At 41.4% G+C, this 21,056-nt stretch overlaps 1 protein-coding gene across 3 annotated transcripts in view; it reads left to right on the top strand.

Moving 5' to 3' along the window:
- Positions 1 to 16,223, top strand: part of MED17 (mediator complex subunit 17) — a 32,429-nt gene extending 16,206 nt beyond the window's left edge. The window contains exons 9-13 of one of the 3 annotated variants that reach the window (XR_001917504.1): positions 6,317 to 6,454; positions 9,007 to 9,124; positions 10,776 to 10,935; positions 13,570 to 13,738; positions 14,626 to 16,223. Coding sequence is in view for 2 of the 3 variants with exons in the window: in XM_018043371.1 (XP_017898860.1) it covers positions 6,317 to 6,454; positions 9,007 to 9,124; positions 10,776 to 10,935; positions 12,284 to 12,495 (628 nt within the window). In the remaining variant the exon portion in view is untranslated. Of the gene's footprint in view, positions 1 to 6,316; positions 6,455 to 9,006; positions 9,125 to 10,775; positions 10,936 to 12,283; positions 12,854 to 13,569 lie in introns of those variants that run through there. The other 2 variants (XM_018043372.1, XM_018043371.1) reach the window with 2 other exon arrangements.

Genomic DNA, 21,056 nt, shown 5'->3' with positions numbered 1-21,056 from the left:
ATGTGTCCCTTGGTTTGAGGTGGGTCTCTTGTAGCCAGCATATATGAGGGTCTTGTTTTTATATCCATTCAGCCAGTCTTTGTCTTTTGGTTGGGACATTCAACCCATTTACATTTAAGGTAATTATTGAAAAGTATGATCCTGTTGTCATTTACTTTGTTGTTTTGGGTTTGAGTTTTATACACTTTTTCTGTGTGTATGAAAGGTTTCCTGTCTAGAGAAGATCCTTTAGCATTTGTTGAAGAGCTGGTTTGGTGATGCTGAATCCTCTCAGCTTTTGCTTGTCTGTAAAGCTTTTGATTTCTCCTTCATATTTGAATGAGATCCTTGCTGGGTATAGTAATCTGAGTTGTAGGTTTTCTGTTTCATCACGTTGAGTATGTCATGCTATTCCCTTCTGGCCTGAAGAGTTTCTATTGAAAGAAGAGTTGTTATCCTTATGGGGATCTCCTTGTGTATTGTTGCTTTTATCTTACTGCTTTTAATATTTGTTCTTTGTGTTTGATCTTCGTTAGTATGGTTAATGTTTGTCTTGCGGTGTTTCACCTTGGGTTTATCCTGTTTGGGACTCTCTGGGTTTCTTGGACTTGGGTGGCTATTTCCTGCCCCATTTTAGGTAATTTTTCAACTGTTATCTCCTCAAGTATTTTATCATGGCCTTTCTTTTTGTCTTCTTCTTTTGGGACTCCTATGATTCGAATGTTGGGGTATTTAACATTGTCCCAGAGGTCTCTGAGGTTGTCTTCATTTCTTTTCTCTTTTCCTCTCTGCTTCATTTATTTCCACCATTCTATCTTCCATCTTACTTATACTATCTTATGCCTCAGTTATTCTACTGTTTGTTACCTCCAGATTGCTTTTGATCTCAGTTATTGTGTTATTCATTATTAGTTGACTGCTTTTTATTTCTTCTAGGTCCTTGTTTAACATTTCCTGCATCTTCTGAATCCTTGTCTCTAGTCTATCTGTAACTCCATTTTGTTTTCAAGATTTTGGATCATTTTCACTATCATTATTCTGACTTCTTTTTCAGGTAGACTCCCTATCTCCTCCTCTTTTGTTTGGTTTGGTGTGCATTTATCATGTTCCTTTACCTGCTTAATATTTCTCTGCCTTTTCATTTTGTTTAGATTGCTGTGTTTGGGGTACCCTTTCTGTAGGCTGGAAGTTTGTGGTTTCTCTTTATTGTGGAGGTTCCTCCCTGTGGGTGGGATTGGACGAGTGGCTTGCCAAGGTTTCCTGGTTAGGGAAGCTTGTGTCTGTGTTCTGTTGGGTGGAGCTGGATCTCTTCTCTCTGAAGTGCAGTGAAGTGTCCAGTAGTGTGTTTTGGGGCATCAGTGGGTTTGGCATGGTTTTGGGCAGCCTGTCTTTTAATGCTCAGGATTGTGTTCCTGCTTTGCTGGAGAATTAGTGTGGTGTGTCTTGCGCTGGTATTTGTTGGTTCTTGGGTGGAGCTTGGTTTCTGTGTCAGTATGGATGCTTTTGGATGAGCTCTTGTCTATTAGTGTTCCCTGGGATCAGGAGTTCTCAGGATTTGGATTTAAGCCTCCTGCCTCTGGCTTTCAGTCTTATTCTTACAGTAGCCTCAAGACTTATCCATCTATACAGCGCAGATGATACAACATCTCAGTTAATGGTGAAAAGATTCACACTGAGGGACACCCAGAGAGGTTCACAGAGTTACATGGAGAAGAGAAGAGGGAAGAGGGAGATAGAGGTGACCAGGAAGAGAAGAGGGGGAATCAAAAGGGGAGAGAGCAGTCTAGCCAGTAATCAATTCCCTATGTGCTCTCCACAGTGTGGAACACTCAGAGAGGTTCACGGAGTTACATGGAGAAGAGATGGGGGAGGGAGGAGATAGAGGTGACCAGGAGGAAAAAAGGTAGAGTCAAAAGGGGAGAGAGTAATCAAGCCAGTAATCACATCCATAACTGAAAATGGATACTGGAGATTAGATTCTTAAAGGTAAAAATTGATAACAAATACCAGAAAGCCAAGATTAAAAATCTAGAGTAGAGAATAGAGTCTCAAAAATACAATATTAAAAATACAAAACAAAATCAATCACAAAAATTATAAAAAATATTTGTATGAAATTTACTTTAAAAATAGGGTCTGTTTTTTTGCAAGGTAATAGTAGGTTATAAAAATGAAAATTAAAGGAGCAATAAAGAACTTTAAAAAAAATTGTAAAGGGATAATAGTAAAAATATATCTAGGAATTTCTCTGGAGCTGTTGCAGGCAGTGTGGGGTCAGTTCAGTTTCAGATAGTTCCTTGTTTCATACTGTACTTCTCAAAGTCTATAGGCCGCCTCCAATTCTTAGTTAACTATAGGGTTTTAATCTGTTGCACCTGTCACTTCCAGAGCAGTTCCCTCTTCTTTATTTCATTTGGCTTCCTCTGTTTGCAAGTCTCTTCAGTGTGTAATTTCTGCCCTGAAACAAGGGGGTGAAGGTGGTCCATTATTTAGGCTAACTTGTTCAGTTGTGTTGTGGGGAGGGAGGAACACTGCAAGCAAATACCACTGGCGTATGTGGGGAGTACTCACAGTGTGTGGACCACACTGAGTTTGCCCCGACTCATGGCATTTGTTTTATGGGTCTACACTGCTCAGGCTCCAGGGTGCTCTGCAGGGCACTGTCCAAAATGGGCCCTGCGTTTTGTGCACTTTCCAGGTCTAAGCTGCTCAGGTTCTCAGGTACTTCACAAGGGCGCAGACTTGGTTGGGCCTGCGTTCTGTGCCCTTTCCAGGTCCGAGCAGCTCCGGCAACCAGGTGCTTGGTGAGCACACTCCCCCAGGTGGACCATGCATCTTAATCACCTCCCTGGTCCTGGACACTTGGTTTCCTGGGTGTGCTGTGTATATCCTCTGGTGAGCTAATCTCAGGCTGCAACCGTCCTGGCAGGTGTCAGCCATCCAGGACACCAGGAGGACATGGTTAGCAACTAGGAGCCCGCTCACAATTTGGTCAAGGATGCCAGGCCCTGGGGCTGAGATTGCCCCTTGGCTTCTGGCTCTGACTGTTGCCTATCTGCCTCTTTGCCTCTGGCGGAGGGAGGGGCCGGTCTGCAGCTGGCCAGCTCTCCTTTGGTGATCGCTCAGTTCTTTGTTCTGTGAGCGGACCAGGCTGCACCTTAGGTTAGAGCCCGCGCCTCCCTGTCCAGCCCCTGCACCTGGTGGCGGAGGCGAGCGTCTGGGAGGCTTCTCCGCTGGGAGTTGCGGTTAGGTGTGTATTCTGTGGGTTTTTTTTTTTTTTCTCCCGGTTATGTTGCCCTCTGACATTCCAAAACTCTCCACAGATCCGCTGGTGAGAAGGTTTCCTGCTGTTTGGAAACTTCTCCTTCACGACTCCCTCCACAAGACAGGTCTCTGTCCCTAACTCTTTTGTTTCTTTGTCTTTTATATTTCGTCTTGCCTCCTTTTGAAGTGAATGGGCTGCCTTTCTGGGTGCCTGGTGTCTTCTGCCAGCATTCAGAAATTGTTTTGTGGAAGTTGCTTAGCATTCAGATGATCTTTTGATGAATTTATGGGGGAGAAAGTGGTCTCCCCATCCTATTCCTCGACCATCTTGGGACCACCCTCTCATTTTCTTTCTTCTGTACATCATTTACTAAAGAACTTGGCATGATAGGACCTAAACAAAGTCTTTTCCAAATGCCACAGGGTACTCTTCTGTTTCGTTATTGGCACTTAGTAAAGAGGTCTGTTTACTTCTTTCAGTGATTTTGCCTTGATTGTACTCAACAGGTGAGGGCACACTGTTTTTGTGGATGACATTTTACTTTGAATTTTATTTTTCCTGTTAATCTAGTCATAGCTTTATTTGTCATGGTTTTATATTAGTCTTTGGTCTCAGGATGGAAACTTTCAGTGAAATGAATTAGGAAGACATGTTGAGACAACAGCATGATACATTGAAAGGAGTACGGAATTCAGGATGAAAGATACACTTCAGCCAGAGTTCAGCCACTTGCTGAGTAATTTGGGGCAAGTTAAGGCAATGGCAACCCACTCCAGTACTCTTGCTTGGGAAATCCCATGGATGGAGGAGCCTGGTAGGCTACAGTCCATGGGGTCATGAAGAGTCAGAGATGACTGAGCAATTTCACTTTCACTTTTCACTTTCATGCATTGGAGAAGGAAATGGCAACTCACTCCAATATGCTTGCCTGGAGAATCCCAGGGATGGGAGCCTGGTGGGCTGCCATCTATGGGGTTGCACAGAGTTGGACACAACTGACGTGACTTATTAGCAGCAGCACTTAATATCTAATCCTCTCTCAATTGGGGGTAAAGGACTCTGGTCAAATTGAATAGTGGATACACAGGTTCCTTATAAACAGTAGGGTTAGGGTTAGATGACTGTTACTTTCCATCTGTACATTTCAAGTATAAAAGCTATTAATTAATTTGACTATGTTGTTAATGTTGCAAATTTCTGATTAACCATAAAGTTAAATATTCCCTGAAATAAATGAGGGGCATGGGAAAAGTTATTTTTAAAACCATTTTGTTTCAGAATTGGTCTTCCCTGTGGCTCAGGCAGTAAAGAATCTGCCTGCCTGCAATGCAGGAGACCTGGGTTAGATTCCTGGTCGGGAAAATCCCCTGGAGAAGGGAATGGCTACCTACTCTAGTATTCTTGCCTGGAGAATTCCATGGACAGAGGAGCCTGGCAGGCTACAGTCCATGCAACCATGGGGTCTCAGAGAGTCAGACATGAGTGAGCAGCTAATGAGTTTCAGAATAGTAGTTGTAATCTTGGAAGCAGCAAAACTTTAAAAAATGTTCCCTTTTCTCCCCTTAGGTATAGAAATAATGTTCTAAATGTATCGACCCATCTGTGTAATTCCATACAGTTAACATTCATATATTTTTACATACATCTGACCATTGAACAACACAGAGGGGTACTGACCCTCTGTATTGAAAATCCAGGTATAAGTTATGCTCGGCCACCAAACAGGCAGTTCCTCCATTTCCCAGATTTTCCATTCCTGGATTCAAGCAACCATGAATTATGCAGTGTTACAGTAATTATTTTGTGAAAAAGATTCTCTTGTAAGTATACAGGTGCAGTTCAGACCCATTGTTCATGGGTCAACACTATATTTGTCAGGGCATTTTTTTTTTTTAACTAAATATGGTATCATAAAATTTTATACCCTCCCTTCAAAGATATTTTAATAGCTGTGATAGCCCATTGTGTGAATATTCCATAATTTCTTTTACTAATTCTCATTTGCTATATATCTTTTTCTAATTTGTTGATATATGTTAATACTGAGATGAAAACTCTCACAAATTTTTCTGCTGTAAAAATTTTTGGAGCACTGCCAGGGAAACAAATCACAGAAAAAAGGAAAGTTAAAAATGGACTGAAAGAAATTAGTACTAGAGCAGAAGCAGGATATCAGAACATATAAAAATTGATATAAAAATCCCTTGTCCTCAGTAGCTATTCTCATTTCTTCCATTTCCTCATGCCTTTTCCTTCTCTAGCCGATACAGTGCTAATATCAGATTTTAGACACTGAGGATCTCAGTAGTTTGGTTGATTTACGTAATTTATGCTTTGTTTATAAGCAGTGGCTGTTCATTAGTGTGTATAAAATGTAAAGGAAAGATTATTGACTCTGGAGTTAGACTTCCAGGTTTTGTGCCCCAAACAGCTTCAAACTTTGGGCAAGTCACTAAACATTGCTAAACTGCTTTTGTTCCTTCTGAAAAATGGAGGTAATAATAGTAGTGTCTACTTTTGTTATTTGTAAGGTTAAAATCATAAAAGCACTTATTACAGTATTTGGTACATAATAACCACTTGATAAATCTTATTTCTCACTATACTTATCTTTCTTGGGATATAGGTTTTAATTGTGCAGTAAATCTCTAGCTTTTCTTGAAAATACTAATTCCATGACAGTAATAGTTCTCAAGTGTAGGTATGTCCCAAGTTATTTGTTACCAGGGATCAAATACTGATATTTAGGAATAATTTATATTCTTTTTAGAGATTAGATTAGTACCCTAGAAGTATGCCTTTCACTTGTGTTCTGGTAAGATTTTCTGAGTGGCAGAAAACAAATGGAATTAAAAGGAAATCAGTGTGGCCTGAGAATGTGTTGTGATGTGAAGTTGACAACCAGTACATCAGAGCTACATCTGACTTTTCTTTTAAATCTTTGCTTTTCAAATAGTGGTATTTTCAGAAAGTCACCATCTGTTTTCAAATAGCCATAAAACTGATAAGCAGTTTATCACCTTATTATTTTATATGGTGACTATAAAAACTTGAACTTCTTTTCTTTAAAAGGACTGCTGCAACCATTGACAGCTTAGCAAGTCGCATTGAAGATCCTCAGATACAGGCTCATTGGTCAAATATTAATGATGTTTATGAATCTAGTGTGAAAGTCTTAATCACATCACAAGGCTATGAACAGATATGCAAGTAAGTATTGAAAAGAAGTTGTTTAATACATTAAGTTGCTTTTTATGTATTGATGTTTGAAGAATGATTACATCAAGATTTTGGGTTTTATTTGATAGGGAAGCATAACATTCCAGTAAATTATTTGAGCTGTAGAGTGTTTTTAAAAGTAAGAGATAAGGACTTCCATGGCCGTCCAGTGGTTTAAGACTCCATGCTTCCTCTGCGTGGGTCATGGGTTCTGTCCTTGGTTAGAGAACTAAGATCCCACATGCCACATGGTGAGGCCAAAATATACAGGGAAATAAAAAATGACAGGTAAGAATGTCGAAAATAGTCTCTATTTGATAGTCTTTAGTCACAGAGACTATTTACATAGTCTCTATGTAAGTGCCGCATATTTGAGCTATGGTCAGGAGTGAACCCCAGCACTGAGCGGAAAGCTTCCATGCTTCCTCAGACTCCGATCCACTTCAGTTCTTGCCTGGAGGCCATGGCCAGTCTCAGGTATTTGAAGTGAAGGGGGTCGTTTATATTAGAGCCCATAGTTTCCGTAATGTTTAGCCTAAAACAACCCCTGTGTCTATTCCAGTTCAAGGTTGTGCCCTTAATGACTTCTGTCCCCAGCATTCCTGGAGGAGCTGTCTGCTTGATTTACGTTCATAAATCGCAGGTTAATACACAGATAGTAGACTGGTTGTTTTCAGTAGTGGGATGTTGGTGAAGGTGGTCAAAAGGTGCAAACTTACAGCACTAAGGAGAGGAGAGGAAAAAATCGATCAACTTGGAATTGTTTGCATCTACAACTAAGATGCAACAACTGTGGGATTATGGGCATTGACTCCAGCATACACCTTTTAAACTTCTGTGAAGAGAAGTCAGTGTCAGGACAGGAGAGAAAGTGGAAGGAAGTACAGAACGTCCTTACCTACCTTCTGTAGCTGGTAGGGTCATCCTACACTTTTTAAAATTGAAAGTAGTTCTCTTTCTTAGAACCAACCCCAACTTCCTGTCATTGAACATTTTAATTGGATGCCAGAACGGTGATTTGTACTTGTGCAACCGTGTCTATAGGATAAAGTCCTCCAAGTGTAATTGCTGTGTCAAAAGATGAGGACATTTAAGATTTTCATTATTGTTACCGATTTGGTTTTCTTTCTTCTTCCTTTTTAAAAATTCTTTCTTTCTTTGGCTCTGTTGGGTCTTAGTTGTGGCACTTGGGGCCTTTGTGCGGCATGTAGGACCCTTCTGTGGTGGTGCTGCTGGTGTGCAAGGTTCTCTCCAGTTGTGGTGCATGGGGTCAGTTGCCCCACAGCATGTGGGATTTTAGTTCCCTGACCAAGGATTGAACCCCAGTTCCCTACATTGGAGGAAGGATTCTTAACCACTGGACCACCAGGGAAGTCTCCTGATTTGCTTTTCAGAGTAATTGCCACGTGTATGCGCCCACCAGTAGTGATACAACTTTCTTTTTCCTTATACCTTTGTTTAAAAAAGAAGATTCAGAAATGTGGTTAGATTTATAAGTCTTTTTCTTCTTTAAGCCTTGTGAATTTTGCTTTTTTTCCCTTCAAAAGAAATGTATAAACTTTAATTCATCAAAATTACAGTTTTATATAGTTACCAAAATGTTTTTTATTCTTAAATATTTGCTGTAAAAGCAAAGTTAGGAAAAAAGAGATACTATCAGATGTGGAAAGCTATAATGCTGTTTTTTTCTGCATTTGTTCACCTGGATTATTTGAGGAGTTTTGTGTTTCTTGTACGTATCATACGCTAAAAAGATTTGTGACCTGTATATATATATATTCATTGGCTATTTTATGAGTTTGTTTGACCTAAGCTGAGTTAGTAGAGCATATGTATTTTGACTTGTTAGCTGATTATTTCAGAAGAGAGTGAAAAGTTAACCGTTTTTCCTTTCTGTATGAGAATTTGACCTTTGGCTAACTCTCACTCTAATTACCTAGTAACTTGATAAGGAAAGATGCCATGTGTGTTACTAGGCAACACTGCTTATGGCAAAAATGATCCCCAGTTGGTAAAATGGTTCTGGACTGGGAGGAATTACAAGCCCTTGCTGGGGGCGGCTTTGGATGTCCCAGGGTGGGGTGAGTGTTATCAGTGGGCCGAGTCTCCTGTGGGGGCACTGGAACCCGGGTCTGTGAAGCTGCTGCAAGAGTGCGTGGCTCCTGTGAGGACCCAGGTATTTGGGTCAGGGCAGGCCTCACACGCTCTCAGTGCACATCTCTTCTTATTTAACACAGGTGTGTGGCTGCTGTGTGGACAGCCTCAGGGTCCTCAGGAGAAGAGGAGCAGGGGCTCTTGGCAGGGTGACAAGCTGTGCTTCCTGCCCCGCATCCTTCTGAGTAGACTGGTGGTCTGTGACCTATGGTGTCAGTAGTTTAGTGGGAGTCTGATAGTTTTCACTGAATCTGAGGAAACTCTTCCCCCCATGGGTCTTGGTGTAGATGATCAAAACTGTTGTATTGTTTTTCTTTGCTCTAAAGGTTCTTGACATTTGTATAAGGTAATTTTGGACATTTCTGATTTAGTGTGTGTTGTCTATAAAGGTCCATTCAGCTGCAGTTGAATATTGGAGTTGAGCAGATCCGGGTCGTGCACAGAGATGGGAGGGTGATCACACTGTCTCATGAGGGCCAGGAGCTTCAGGACTTCCTTCTGTCCCAGGTAACACAGCTCCTGAGCCCCTTCCACTCTACCCGTTGAAAGAACAATGTCGATAAGAAGTAACATTATTTTTTAAAAGCCGTTTCTTCCTGCCAACTAATTTCTAGTGCAGAGCTTCCCGGGTAGCTCAGTTGTAAAGAACTCGTCTGCCAGTGCAGGAGACACAAAGAGATGCAGGTTTGATCCTGGATCAGGAAGATCTGCTGGAGCAGGGCATGGCAACTCTTCTTGCCTGGAGGGTCCCCATGGACAGAAGAGCTTAGAGCGCAGCAGTGCAGGGGGTCACAGAGAGTCTGAAACAACTGAGCGACTAACAACGATTTCTAGTGCACATTTTGCCACCTTTTGGCTAATTGAAAATGTTGATAAACTGTCCTAGGTTTGTTTCAGCTGTTCGTTTGTATTTAAGATGCGTGACCAGTTCTGAGACTACCAAACTTTTAAAATTTCTCCTGTTAGCTGAGATTTACAACACCTCCAGGACCACGTGAAAGTGAAGTATTAATCCAAGAAAACCAGAGAAAGGACAATCAAATACAAAACTGTAGTATCCATTCTCCATTATGATGAATGGAACACTTTATGCATAAGCCCTAGGACAGCGTTCCTCATAGTAAGGGACAGTATGGAAAGCGTTGAGTTCTAGTACCAGCTATACCGCAGACTTGCTTTGTGATGCTGGGCAAGTTTTTTGACCTTTTTTCCTTTCATCTATAAAGTAAGAAACATATTTTTCCTACCTTCTTCATGGAGTTGTGATGATCCATTGAAATACTGACTTATGGGATAAAGGGTCGGTTTTTGAAATGCTAATATATCTTTCACATGAAACACATATTTATATTTTGCAGAAATTTTTACAAAAATACTGACCCCTCTTCATCCTAGAAGCAGTAATCTGTTATACTGATTGGCCTCTATGGTGCCTTTATTTAAAGGGCATTTGTGACGTATGGCAGCTCTTGGTTGATTGTACCTAAAATAGCTTTGGTTAGCTTAAGAACACGTGCAGAAGTGTAATAAAAGCCTTTTAAAGAACTTCCAGAATTGCTAAGAAGTCTAGAGAATAAGGCTTGCAAATGGCTCAGCATCAAAGGAAGCTGGATGTGAGAGCCACGGGCAGGCGGGGCCCCTGCTGCTGCATCCCAGCACCACCACCCTCCTTGTCAGTGGCAGGCGCACTCTTTATTGCCCTGTGCATCAGTCAGGTCTCTCAGGGTGGTTTCAGGGTTGTCTGTTTACTAAGGATCAATACAAAAGCTGTTAGTGTGACAGCCTCCCAGAACAAACTAGGTTGGAGAGTGGACTTGATGGGGCCAGTGGAAGATACTCAGCTACTCTGCTGTTTGAATGTTCCTCCAGACTCAGTGATCCAGGTGGGAGGCTCCAGCTGGCCAAGTTCAGCTTGTGGGCTGTGTTCCCACTGCCAGTGTACAGGAAAGCAAGTATCAGGCTATTTTAGCTTCTGCAGTGGAAGGTGGGATCTTGTTCCCTTGCCCCTGACAGAGGAGAATTCCTGAAACATAAGATAGTGTTCCTTTGTTAGGCAGTGAAAACTCCAATGAAAGTTCCCTTTACAGTCATGATGTCAAGTTACTGCCAAGTAAATACCTGTTCTGATTGTTAATGAAGTTTCCTTTTTCATTTACAGATGTCACAGCATCAGGTGCACGCAGTTCAGCAGCTAGCCAAGGTTATGGGCTGGCAGGTCCTGAGCTTCAGTAATCACGTGGGACTGGGGCCTGTAGAGAGCATTGGCAATGCCTCTGCCATAACCGTGGCCTCCCCAAACGGTGACTATGCTATCTCAGGTACTTTCTACTTCTCTGAATGTAAAGAGACCTTTGGGAGTTTGGCCTTTTCATTTAGCTTTAGTAGTTACCATACATAAGAGTAACTTACCTCTATAGTAGGTGAGTTCCTTTATTAATTATGTTGAGTGTTTATCTCATCATAGCTATTATTAAGAGCAACAGGTTATTTTAAAGTAGTTATAAAATATGTTTTTCTTTGCAACACATTTTCCTAGGAGATTATCTGAAAAATGCCATCAGCATTATTACTCCTGCCTTAATTAGGACTCACTTTCACTGCTGTGGACCCAGGTTCAGTCCCTGGTCATCTAAGATCCCACATGCTGCATGATGGGGCCAAAATTTTTTTTTAAGTTTATAAATATACTGCTGCAAATGTGCAAGAAGAATAGTATCTGATCCTAAAGATGGTCAAGGGATAGAACAGAGAGGTGTTTTGTGAAGCACCTGCCATGAATGGGGCACTTGGATAGGCATGTATACATTTTGTCTTGTTGAAAATTATATATCGTTTCAGTGTGATCTTCTTTAATACTTGCTCTAAATATTGGAAAGAGTAGGTAGTTAGACATTCTTCCCCACAGGATCACAGCTTGTGAATCTGTAGGCTTGATCATTGCAAGACCATTATTGATAAGAATTTCTAAATACCCTTTCTTCTTGCCTGAGTTATAAAACCTCATTAAAACCTGAAGTTCATATTCAGAATAATCTTTCATCCATCCTTTCCAGTTCTGATTTTGAACATTTGACTTTCATCACATTGTGGGTGTATATTAACTAAGTTGTTAAATGATTAGGTTATCAAGTATTTTAGGAAAAAAAATGATGTTCTGAAAATATATAGAACATGTGATTCTCCTAAACCAGCACTCATCTTTGCCACATTTTTATATTACAAACATTAATTCATAAACATTTTTACCAGCCTGGTATCTATAAGGGGCTTCCCAGGTGGCACAGTGGTAAAGACCCCGCCTGCCCGTGCAGGAGATGCAGGAGACTTGAGTTCGATCCCTGGGTCGGGAAGGTCCCCTGGAGCAGGGAATGGCAGCCCACTCCAGTGTGCTTGTCTGGAAAACTAGACATGGATAGAGGAGCCTGGCTGGCTACAGTCCATGGGGTTGCAAAGAGTCAGACACTGCTGAGCACATGCACCAATACACACAGTATCTATAAATTAGTAAATTTTACTTTAGCATATTGAACCTGAAAAGTATTTTTAAATAAGCACTTTCAAGTTGGTAGACAAGGCTTTTTATGCTCATGGAAAGTGAAGTTGTGTGATCTTTGTTGTTTCTAGCTTGAAAAATGAATATATTGATATTTTGGTTTCGCTCCACAGTTCGTAATGGCCCTGAGAGTGGCAGCAAGATTATGGTTCAGTTTCCCCGTAACCAATGTAAAGACCTTCCAAAAAGTGATGTTTTACAAGATAGCAAGTGGAATCATCTTCGTGGGCCATTCAGAGAAGTTCAGTGGAATAAAATGGAAGGCCGAAACTTTGTTTATAAAATGGAGCTGCTTATGTCTGCACTTAGTCCTTGTCTACTGTGATTTTTTTTCTGGACCAGTTTCCAGATTTTTTTCCCCAGAGAAGTTTCCAGAAGCTTTAAGGAATGTTTGCAGATCAACAATAAGCACAAAGAAGAGGAATCTTCTAAAGAAATATTGTTTTTAAAAAATAATAATTAGCAAATGTTTGCTTGGCATTTTGAAACCTTTCACTTTATAAGTGACAAGTGCTTTAAAATGCAAAAGTTTATGTACAGTTATAGGGTATACAAACATGGAGAGATGTACTTTTTTTATGCAGTTGACTTGAAATATTACTAACATGGATTGACATTAGCTTTTTAAAATAATCCCTTTGATGTTGACATCAAATAAAGATTATGGTTAAAAATTCCAGACACTCTGAACTCTTAACCTAAATGAATTATGTCATATCATTCCACTGTTTGTTATTGCTTAAGAATATTTAAACACTCTTAAGACCCAGCTTTCATACAGGAATTCCCTCACAATGAGAGGAGCAGATCCTTTCTCCTAAGTGCAACAAAGTACTTTCCAACCAGTGGAGCCTGTCCTGCCCTCCCCACTGCTGCTATTGCTGCTGCTGCTGCTAAGTCACTTCAGTCGTGTCCAACTCTGTGTGACCCCGTAGAAGGCAGCCCACCAGGCTCCCCCATCCCTGGGATTCTCCAGGCAAGAACACTGGAGTGGGTTGCCACTTCCTTCTCCAATGCATGAAAGTGAAAAGTGAAAGTGAAGTCACTCAGTCGTGTCCGGCAGTCCATGGGGTCGCTAAGAGCCCTCCCCACTAGACCTATTAAAACCAGCTCTTGTGTTAGTGGATAAAGTACTTTTGCCTCTGATTGTCTTCGTTACGCATGCCTGGGTCTCAGTCCGCTGAGAAATTCCTTAGAGCTCCACCTGAAGGCTTAGAAGGCAGATAGTATTGTATCTTTAGGGTTTCTTCCATTTCTCCTTGGTCTTTTTTCCCACTTGAATGACCTCATTTGCCTTGCTCTGCTCCTGCCTTATCCTGACCTTGGCAGTCCCCAGCCTCAGCCAGCAACCCTGGATTGCTTCTTCTCATTAAAGATTTGTTCCGTCTTATTTCACTAGGTCTCTGCATTTTCCCAGGAAAAGTACTAATGGATTAATGGAATACATTTTGCAAAGAACAGATAACATGAATTTAGAAATAGTGCCCCAGCCCTAAACTGTGTCTGAAGAACTTCCCTTAATAAGAAATTTGGGCTTATGGGCCTTTTGGTGCCACTAAAAATAATCTGTAAGTAATCTGTAGTTTCCTTATGAGGAAGGCTTTCAATTTTTAAAAGATGGGTATCTTAATAATTTATGACTGAAGTAATTAGAAATCCTTTGTATTTCTCTTTTAAAAGATAAGTGGAGCTTGTAAGCCATGAAATACCATAATACTTTTGTGTTTTTGTGTGCTTTTTGCCTCCTCTGATTAAGCTTCTGCATCTTTCTATCCATGGAAATTAAAAGATGAATATAAATCTGCAAGTATTTTAAAATTTTCCAGTGCTTCCTAAGTTATGGTGTCCCAAAAGTTGCTTTGCAAAGTATAGGAAGCTAATCTGTACACATCTCCTCACATATGGAGCCTTTTATGAAGGCCCAAACTACAGTACAATGAATCTCAAACTTTCAGCAAAGGACTAGTTTTTATTATTTTTTTCATTTCCATCCTTTGCTGATTGATACTTTTGGTAAAATACAGTAAAGTGATTTATTGGGGGGGACTTCCCTGGTGGTCCAGTGGTTAAGAATCATTCAGGGGATGTGGGTTCAATCCCTGGTCAGGGAACTAAGATCCCACATCCCTAGGGGCAGCTAAGCTCATGTGTCTCCACTGCGGAGGAGCCTGTGTGCCACAGCTGAGCCCATGTACTCTAGAGCCCGTTGGTCACTACAAGGGAAACCCACATGCCACAACTGGGAGAGAAGCCCGTGAGCCCCAACTAGAACCTAGTGCAGCCAAATATATATATATATATAAAATAAATTTATTAAAAATCGAATTACTAGACAAATCTAAAAAGATACAAAATGAAAGCCCCCTCTTTATTATAGTGGACATAAATTGAATGTCAAATACAAAAATGTTTGAATGTTTTGTTTTGTTTCTATGATGATCTTGTCACAAACCAGTAAAAGGACCAGTCTTGGAGTAGAACGGATGAGAATATGTGCATAATTACCACCCACTCACGTATACTTTGTCGGAATGGACAGGGGTGATCAAAGGCCTTCCTTGCCCCATTGTTCTAAGGCACGTTCAGAGATCAGTCACTTCCTGTCTGAGAGGAGTGGAAGCTAAGGTAAGCATGGGAAAGTGGCTGGCAGATCAGTTGTGGTGGTGGCAGTGGTTCAACCTGAGTTACCCACAGTTGGAAGGATGTGCTGTGGCCTTTGGGAGAGAGGTTGGAGAAAACCAATTAGCCCCTCACCAAGTGTTTAACAGTTGGCGAAAGAGCTGTGTTGGAATGTTGGCTCTACTTCTGCTTAGCTGTGTGCTTGGCAGTGTTATCCTCTCTGAAGCTGTTTCCATACAATAGGAAGAAAGAATGCCTCTGCTAACCACAAGGCTGGTTCAAAGGCTTAGTTATGGTTGGTGATAGATACTAAATTCTAAGATGTGCATATGTAAAACATGAAGCAACTGTAAAAACCCAGCTAATTATGAGGCAGGAGGCAGATGCACCCCCCTCCCCTGCCAGGGTAAAGCAATTGGAGATTCATTCCCTATTGACTGAAACTCCCAAGATGAGAGCAGCTCGATGATTAAGGGAGGAGGCTGGGCCTTGCCCAGACCATATACTTCTTGTTCACAAAGTCAGAAGACTTCCCCGGACCACACGTGCACAGAAAGGCTCCTTGCAAGCCAAGGGGGTTACAATGTCAAGGGATGCTCTGCCCGAATGCCTTTGTGGTAGGATCCATCTTGGCTAAGAGATGTGTACACACAAAAGGATCCTGAGATATACCAGATAGGGACTGTGAATGAGGCAAATCAAAATGATTGGCCAAGGGAGAATTGTAAGAAATACCCCGTATAAGTGATTTAAGCTGCCATGAGGGCGCAACTCAGGGGCTCGCCATTTGAGTCTGCCTGTGTGTCTATCCACTGGTACTGTACTCTTTTTCCTCCTAATAACTACTTCATTTGCTTCACTGCTTTCTTTGTGGAAATTCCTTTCTGCAAAGCCTCAGGGCCAGAGCCCTTGTCACTGACCACTGATCTAGTGGCTAGGTTAGGTGCTTGCACTGCTGCGACCCAGCCTTGACCTCTGGCTGGGAACCCAAGCCCTGCTTCAAGCCATTGCAGGCCGAGGCCACCCAAAAGCAGTTAGAAGTTGGAAAAAAAATTTTATTCATCAGTAGGAGAAGGTGTTTTAGATGTTTTAGCATGTCCTGTATAAAAGATTTCTAGATGGTGAAGATAGTGAGCACATTTATGGGTGGAAGATTTAGTTTTTCCATGTCCATTGTTAAAGCCGATCTCTCTGGCTGACCTCTCCTCACACCCTCTGCCTTGGTCTTTCATTGAGTTTCACTTTCCTACTCCTGCTCTTTGTTGATGCCTTAAATACTTGGAGCTAAAGTCAGCTCTCTTTATATCTCACTTTAGGATGGGAATGAAAAACAGTTCACCACAGAGAAAGCTCTCATGTTTTCAAAGCAGCAAGCACAGTAACACAGTTCAGTTCACTTCAGTTGAGTCCAACTCTTTGCAGCCCCATGGATTGCAGCATGCCAGGCCTCCCTGTCCATCACCAACTCCCGGAGTCCACCCAAACACATGTCCATCGAGTCCGTGATGCCATCCAGCCATCTCATCCTCTGTCTTTCCCTTCTCCTCCTGCCCTCAGTCTTTCCCAGCATCAGGGTCTTTTCAAATAAGTCAGCTCTTTTCATCAGGTGGCCAAAGTATTGGAGTTTCAGCTTTAGCATCAATCCTTCCAGTGAACACCCAGGGCTGATCTCCTTTAGGATGGACTGGTTGGATCTCTCTGCAGTCCAAGGGACTCTCAAGAGTCTTCTCCAACACCACAGTTCAAAAGCATCAGTTCTTCAGCACTCAGCTTTCTTTATAGTCCAACTTTCACATCCATACATGACCACTGGAAAAAACAGTAACGCAAGTGGTACTCAAAAGTCAGTGACCGCTACTGGGTTTTTGCCCTGAAGTTTGCTGTTAACTATCTGCAAGGTCACTTCCAGAAATTTGTTTATAGTCATACTTCACAAAGATCATTGTTTAAGGATTATTCAGGAAGTCTGTAAATCTGAAAAACTGAGACCAATGTAAACACTGGAAAGAATAACTAAAATTATGGTACGGGGTTCCCAAATGCAGGCACTCGTTTGTACTTCTCTAAAAGTTGAGCCTGAATGACTGAAGAGTGTTCCTACTCCTGATGTTCTGACTTGCCTTGCTTATGCACCAGAGAAACTTCCATGTTATGCTATTTTCCTTTCCTTATTTAGTGATTGTGAACTATTGTTTCAGGCTATACTTGGCTTGAAATCTGGTAGATGAGGGGGAGAAGTTTGAGGTAGAAAAGTAACATACAATCTGGAAAACTTCCTGATGACTTAGTGATACACCAAGATGAGGCCAGTGGCAGAATCTCTTCTTCCACTCAATTCGATTCATGGCCTCTCTTTTAACCTCTACACATAGTCCCATCCCGATCACCTTGAGACCCAAAGAGAGAGCTGTGGTCTGTGGTAGCGAGCCACAGAAATCATACATTTATCCTCTAACTCCACCATCAGATTTCTTTGTCAGAACACCATGAAATCAAAGTGAAGAGTCCTGATAATTTCATGCTGACCAGGAATTCTACTTGGCATTTGTATATCATTGTTGAATAAAAACAGAAAACTAAATTATTATTAAATAAGTTCACTTTAGTGAGAAAAAGTCCTTCAAACTGTGAGGTACCTTAGCATATTTATAGATAGAATTTCCTGAACAACCACTGGTCTGTTGTATCAAATGGACCTATGGCTACACTTGATAAGGTCAAATCTGAAGCTAAATCCTTTGATTTTACATTAGTAGTGGTCTTTCTCTCTCTTCCAACACTCAGTCTTTGCTAAATTTTACAGAAACCCCACCAATATTAGAAAACATTAAAAAAAGACAGACAACCCGATCAAAATATAGGCAGAAGACCTAAATAAATTTAAAATAAAATGTACCAATGGCCAACAGGCACATGAAAAGATGCTCACCATCACTAATTATTAGAGAAATGCAAATCAAAACTAGAATGAGGTATCACCGCACACCAGTCAGAGTGGCCATCATCAAAAAGTTTACAAGTAACGCTGGAGAGTGTGGGGAAAAGAAAAGCCTCCTGTGCTGTTGATGGGAATGTAAATTGGGGCAGCCAATGGAAATTATGAAGGACAGTATGGAGGTTTCTTAAAAAACTAAAAATAGTTACCATCTGATTCAGCAGTTGTACTCCTGGACATATATCTGGAGAAAATCATAATCTGAAGACGCTTGCACCTCAGTGTTCATTGCAGCACTATTTGCAATAGCAAAGACATGCAAGCAACTTAAGTGTCCATCAACAGGTGAATAGATGAAGAAGCTGCAGTGAAGCCACACACACACACAACACACTGGAATATTCGTCATAAAAAAAAAATGAGATAATGCCATTTGCAGCAACATGGAAGGACCTAGAGACAATACCAAGTGCAAAAAGACAAAAGACAAATGTCATAAACGTGGACTCTGTGATACCAATGAACTTATTAGAAAGAAAGCAAGAACAAAAACACAACAACAAACATATACATACCAGTACATATAAAATAGGTGAGTAACAAGGGCTTACTGGAGAGCACAGGAAACTATAATATCTTGCAATACCCTATTTATTGTAGAAAACAATCTGAAAAAGGATGTGTGTGTGTGTGTAAACTAACACCGCATTGTAAATCACCTATACTTCAAAAAAAGTTTTTTAATCTTACAAAAAATTGATTTCCCTAAGAGGAAGCGATTCATAGATGATAGTTGAACACCTTAGTTAACAAGAGGAGGCCATCTTGGCAGAAGGAACAAGTCTAATATAATTGATTGCCCAAGATATTTATTTTTGTATATACCACTTGAAATAAAAATTCTTAAGTGAATGAACAATTATAATGTATCCATGCTATGAATTACATTGTGGAGGCAGTAATAATATTTAGGAATAGGTAGAGACATGAAATAATGCCCAAGAAACATTAAAGGAGAATAAGCAAGTTGTAAGGTAATGTGTATAATAGAATCCCACTTGGCCTAAAAAGAGAATAGTGTAAATATGCATATTGTAGTATGTGTATATATAGACAGATATATTCATATATAGAAGGTCTAGAAGGATACACTCAAGTTTATTGAGTAGGACTGAATTTTTCTTTATATATGGACTTCAATATCATTTTAATTTTAAAGGATTTATTTCCTTTGTGAATACCTACCTAATGTGTAAAAGTTAGTGGAGACAGCACAAGTGAAATCTAATTTTAAAAATTACACAAATGCACTGATTTATTAAACAGAAACAGACTCACAGATCTCACACTGATGGTTACCAACAGGGAAATGTAGAGGGAAGGGATAAGTTAGGAGATGGAGATTAACATACACACTACTATATATAAATTATGAATAAGAACCTTCTGTACAGCACAGCTGCTGCTGCTGAGTCACTTCAGTCGTGTCCGGCTCTGTGTGACCCGTAGATGGCAGCTCACCAGGCTCCCCCGTCCCTGGGATTCTCCAGGCCAGAACAGTGGGTTGCCATTTCCTTCTCCAAAGCATGAAAGTGAAAAGTGAAAAGGAAGTTGCTCAGTCGTGTCTGGCTGTTCGTGACCCCATGGACTTCAGCCTACCAGGCTCCTCTGTCCATGGGATTTTCCAGGTAAGAGTACTGGAGTGGGGTGCCATTGCCTTCTCCGGTACAGCACAGGGAACTTATCAATATTCTGTACTGTATATGGGAAAAGAATCTGAGAAAGAACGGATGTATATATATATTGGCTTCCCTGGTGGCTCAGATGGTAAAGAATCTGCCTGCAGTGCAGGAGACCTGGGTTGGGAAGATTCCCTGGAGGAGGGCATGGCAACCCACTCTAGTATTGTTGCCTGGAGAATTCCATGGACAGAAGAGCCTGGTGGTCTACAGTCCATGGGGTCAGAAAGAGTTGGACACGACTGAAGTGACTAAGCACACGCGTGTGCGCGTGCATACATACACACTCACTGGTGAGACTCTGCCTGCCAATGCGGGAGACTAGAGTTCAATCCCTGGGTCAGAGAGATGCCCTGGAGGAGGAAATGGCAATCTGCTCCAGTGTTCTCGCCTGGGAAGTCCCATGGACAGAGGAGCCTGGCGAGCTACAGTCCATGGGGTCACACAGAGTCAGACAACTGTGTGTGTGTGTGTGTGTAACTGATACATAACAGATTCACTTTGTTGTACACCTGAAACCAACTGAACATTGTAAATCAACTACTGAGTCAATTCCTAGGCAGATTGACAAGTCTGGGGTCCCTGAGGAGAAGGGTCTGGGGTTCTCGAGGAGGAGACAGGGATCTGGAATTCTCAAGGAGGAGGAAAGGACAAACTTTTCCCCTCTCCATTCCTTAGTCTTAGTCACATAAAACGTTTTTATCTATAAGCCCAGAATTGATGATTACACAAAAAGCAGCTCAGTTTAAACTCTGTACTAAGGGTTATATAACAACAATGTATCCTGCTTGAGGACAGTTTCTCCTTCCTGAAAACCTGGCTAATCCTGTTCTCTCAAAATATAAATTATGGGAGTGGGAGTGGGTCTAGTAACATCTTTACAACCTTGAGGCACTGTTTTGATTTATTGTAATAACTAATTAAAAAGTATATAACTCCCTGCTTAGACTAGCAAGGGGGCACTCTCCATCCCCCTTCTGGTGTCTATGTCAGAAGCTTTCTCTGTGCCTTCTTATACTTTAATAAAACTCTGCTATACAAAAGCTCTTGAGTGGTCAAGCCTGGTTCCTGGTCCCGAAGCTAAATCTTCAAAGATCACAAATCTGATATCCTTCACTGTAAGTTATCACTACACTACACTACAATAAAAAGTTTAACTGAAAAGCGGTATAAATAGTGGACGCAGTAACTGTGTTCCGAAGGGTTGGAAGAGCTTACAGTGGGGGCGGGTGGTGGATGTGCAGACAGGCGCATGTGCTGGAGACTCACGTTGTTCCTTACCAGAAGCTGAGCTGTGGATAGACACACTGCCCGTAATCACAAGGACATACTCTGCTTTCAGCAAACTAGAAGCATCTGAATCTTCCCTGGAAACTGGGCAGAAGAAACAAACTGGACATATAAAGGCTGATGATGGAGACAGGGTTTTCCTTCACCCAATGGCCCTGCAGTTTCACTCCATCACATTTGACTCCTCGTGGTTCCATCTCCTAGCATTCGAGTCTGCCACCTCTTCTCTGCCCTTAGTACAGACATCTAGCCTTTCTGAACCCAATCCTCTCTCAGGCCTTGTCTCTGCATCCCTGAACTGAG

The sequence above is a fragment of the Capra hircus genome, chromosome 29 (assembly GCF_001704415.2).
Source record: "Capra hircus breed San Clemente chromosome 29, ASM170441v1, whole genome shotgun sequence".
Lineage (NCBI taxonomy): Eukaryota > Metazoa > Chordata > Mammalia > Artiodactyla > Bovidae > Capra > Capra hircus.
The sequence above is the reverse complement of the archived record's forward strand: the minus strand, read 5'-3'. Positions and strand labels throughout refer to the sequence as shown.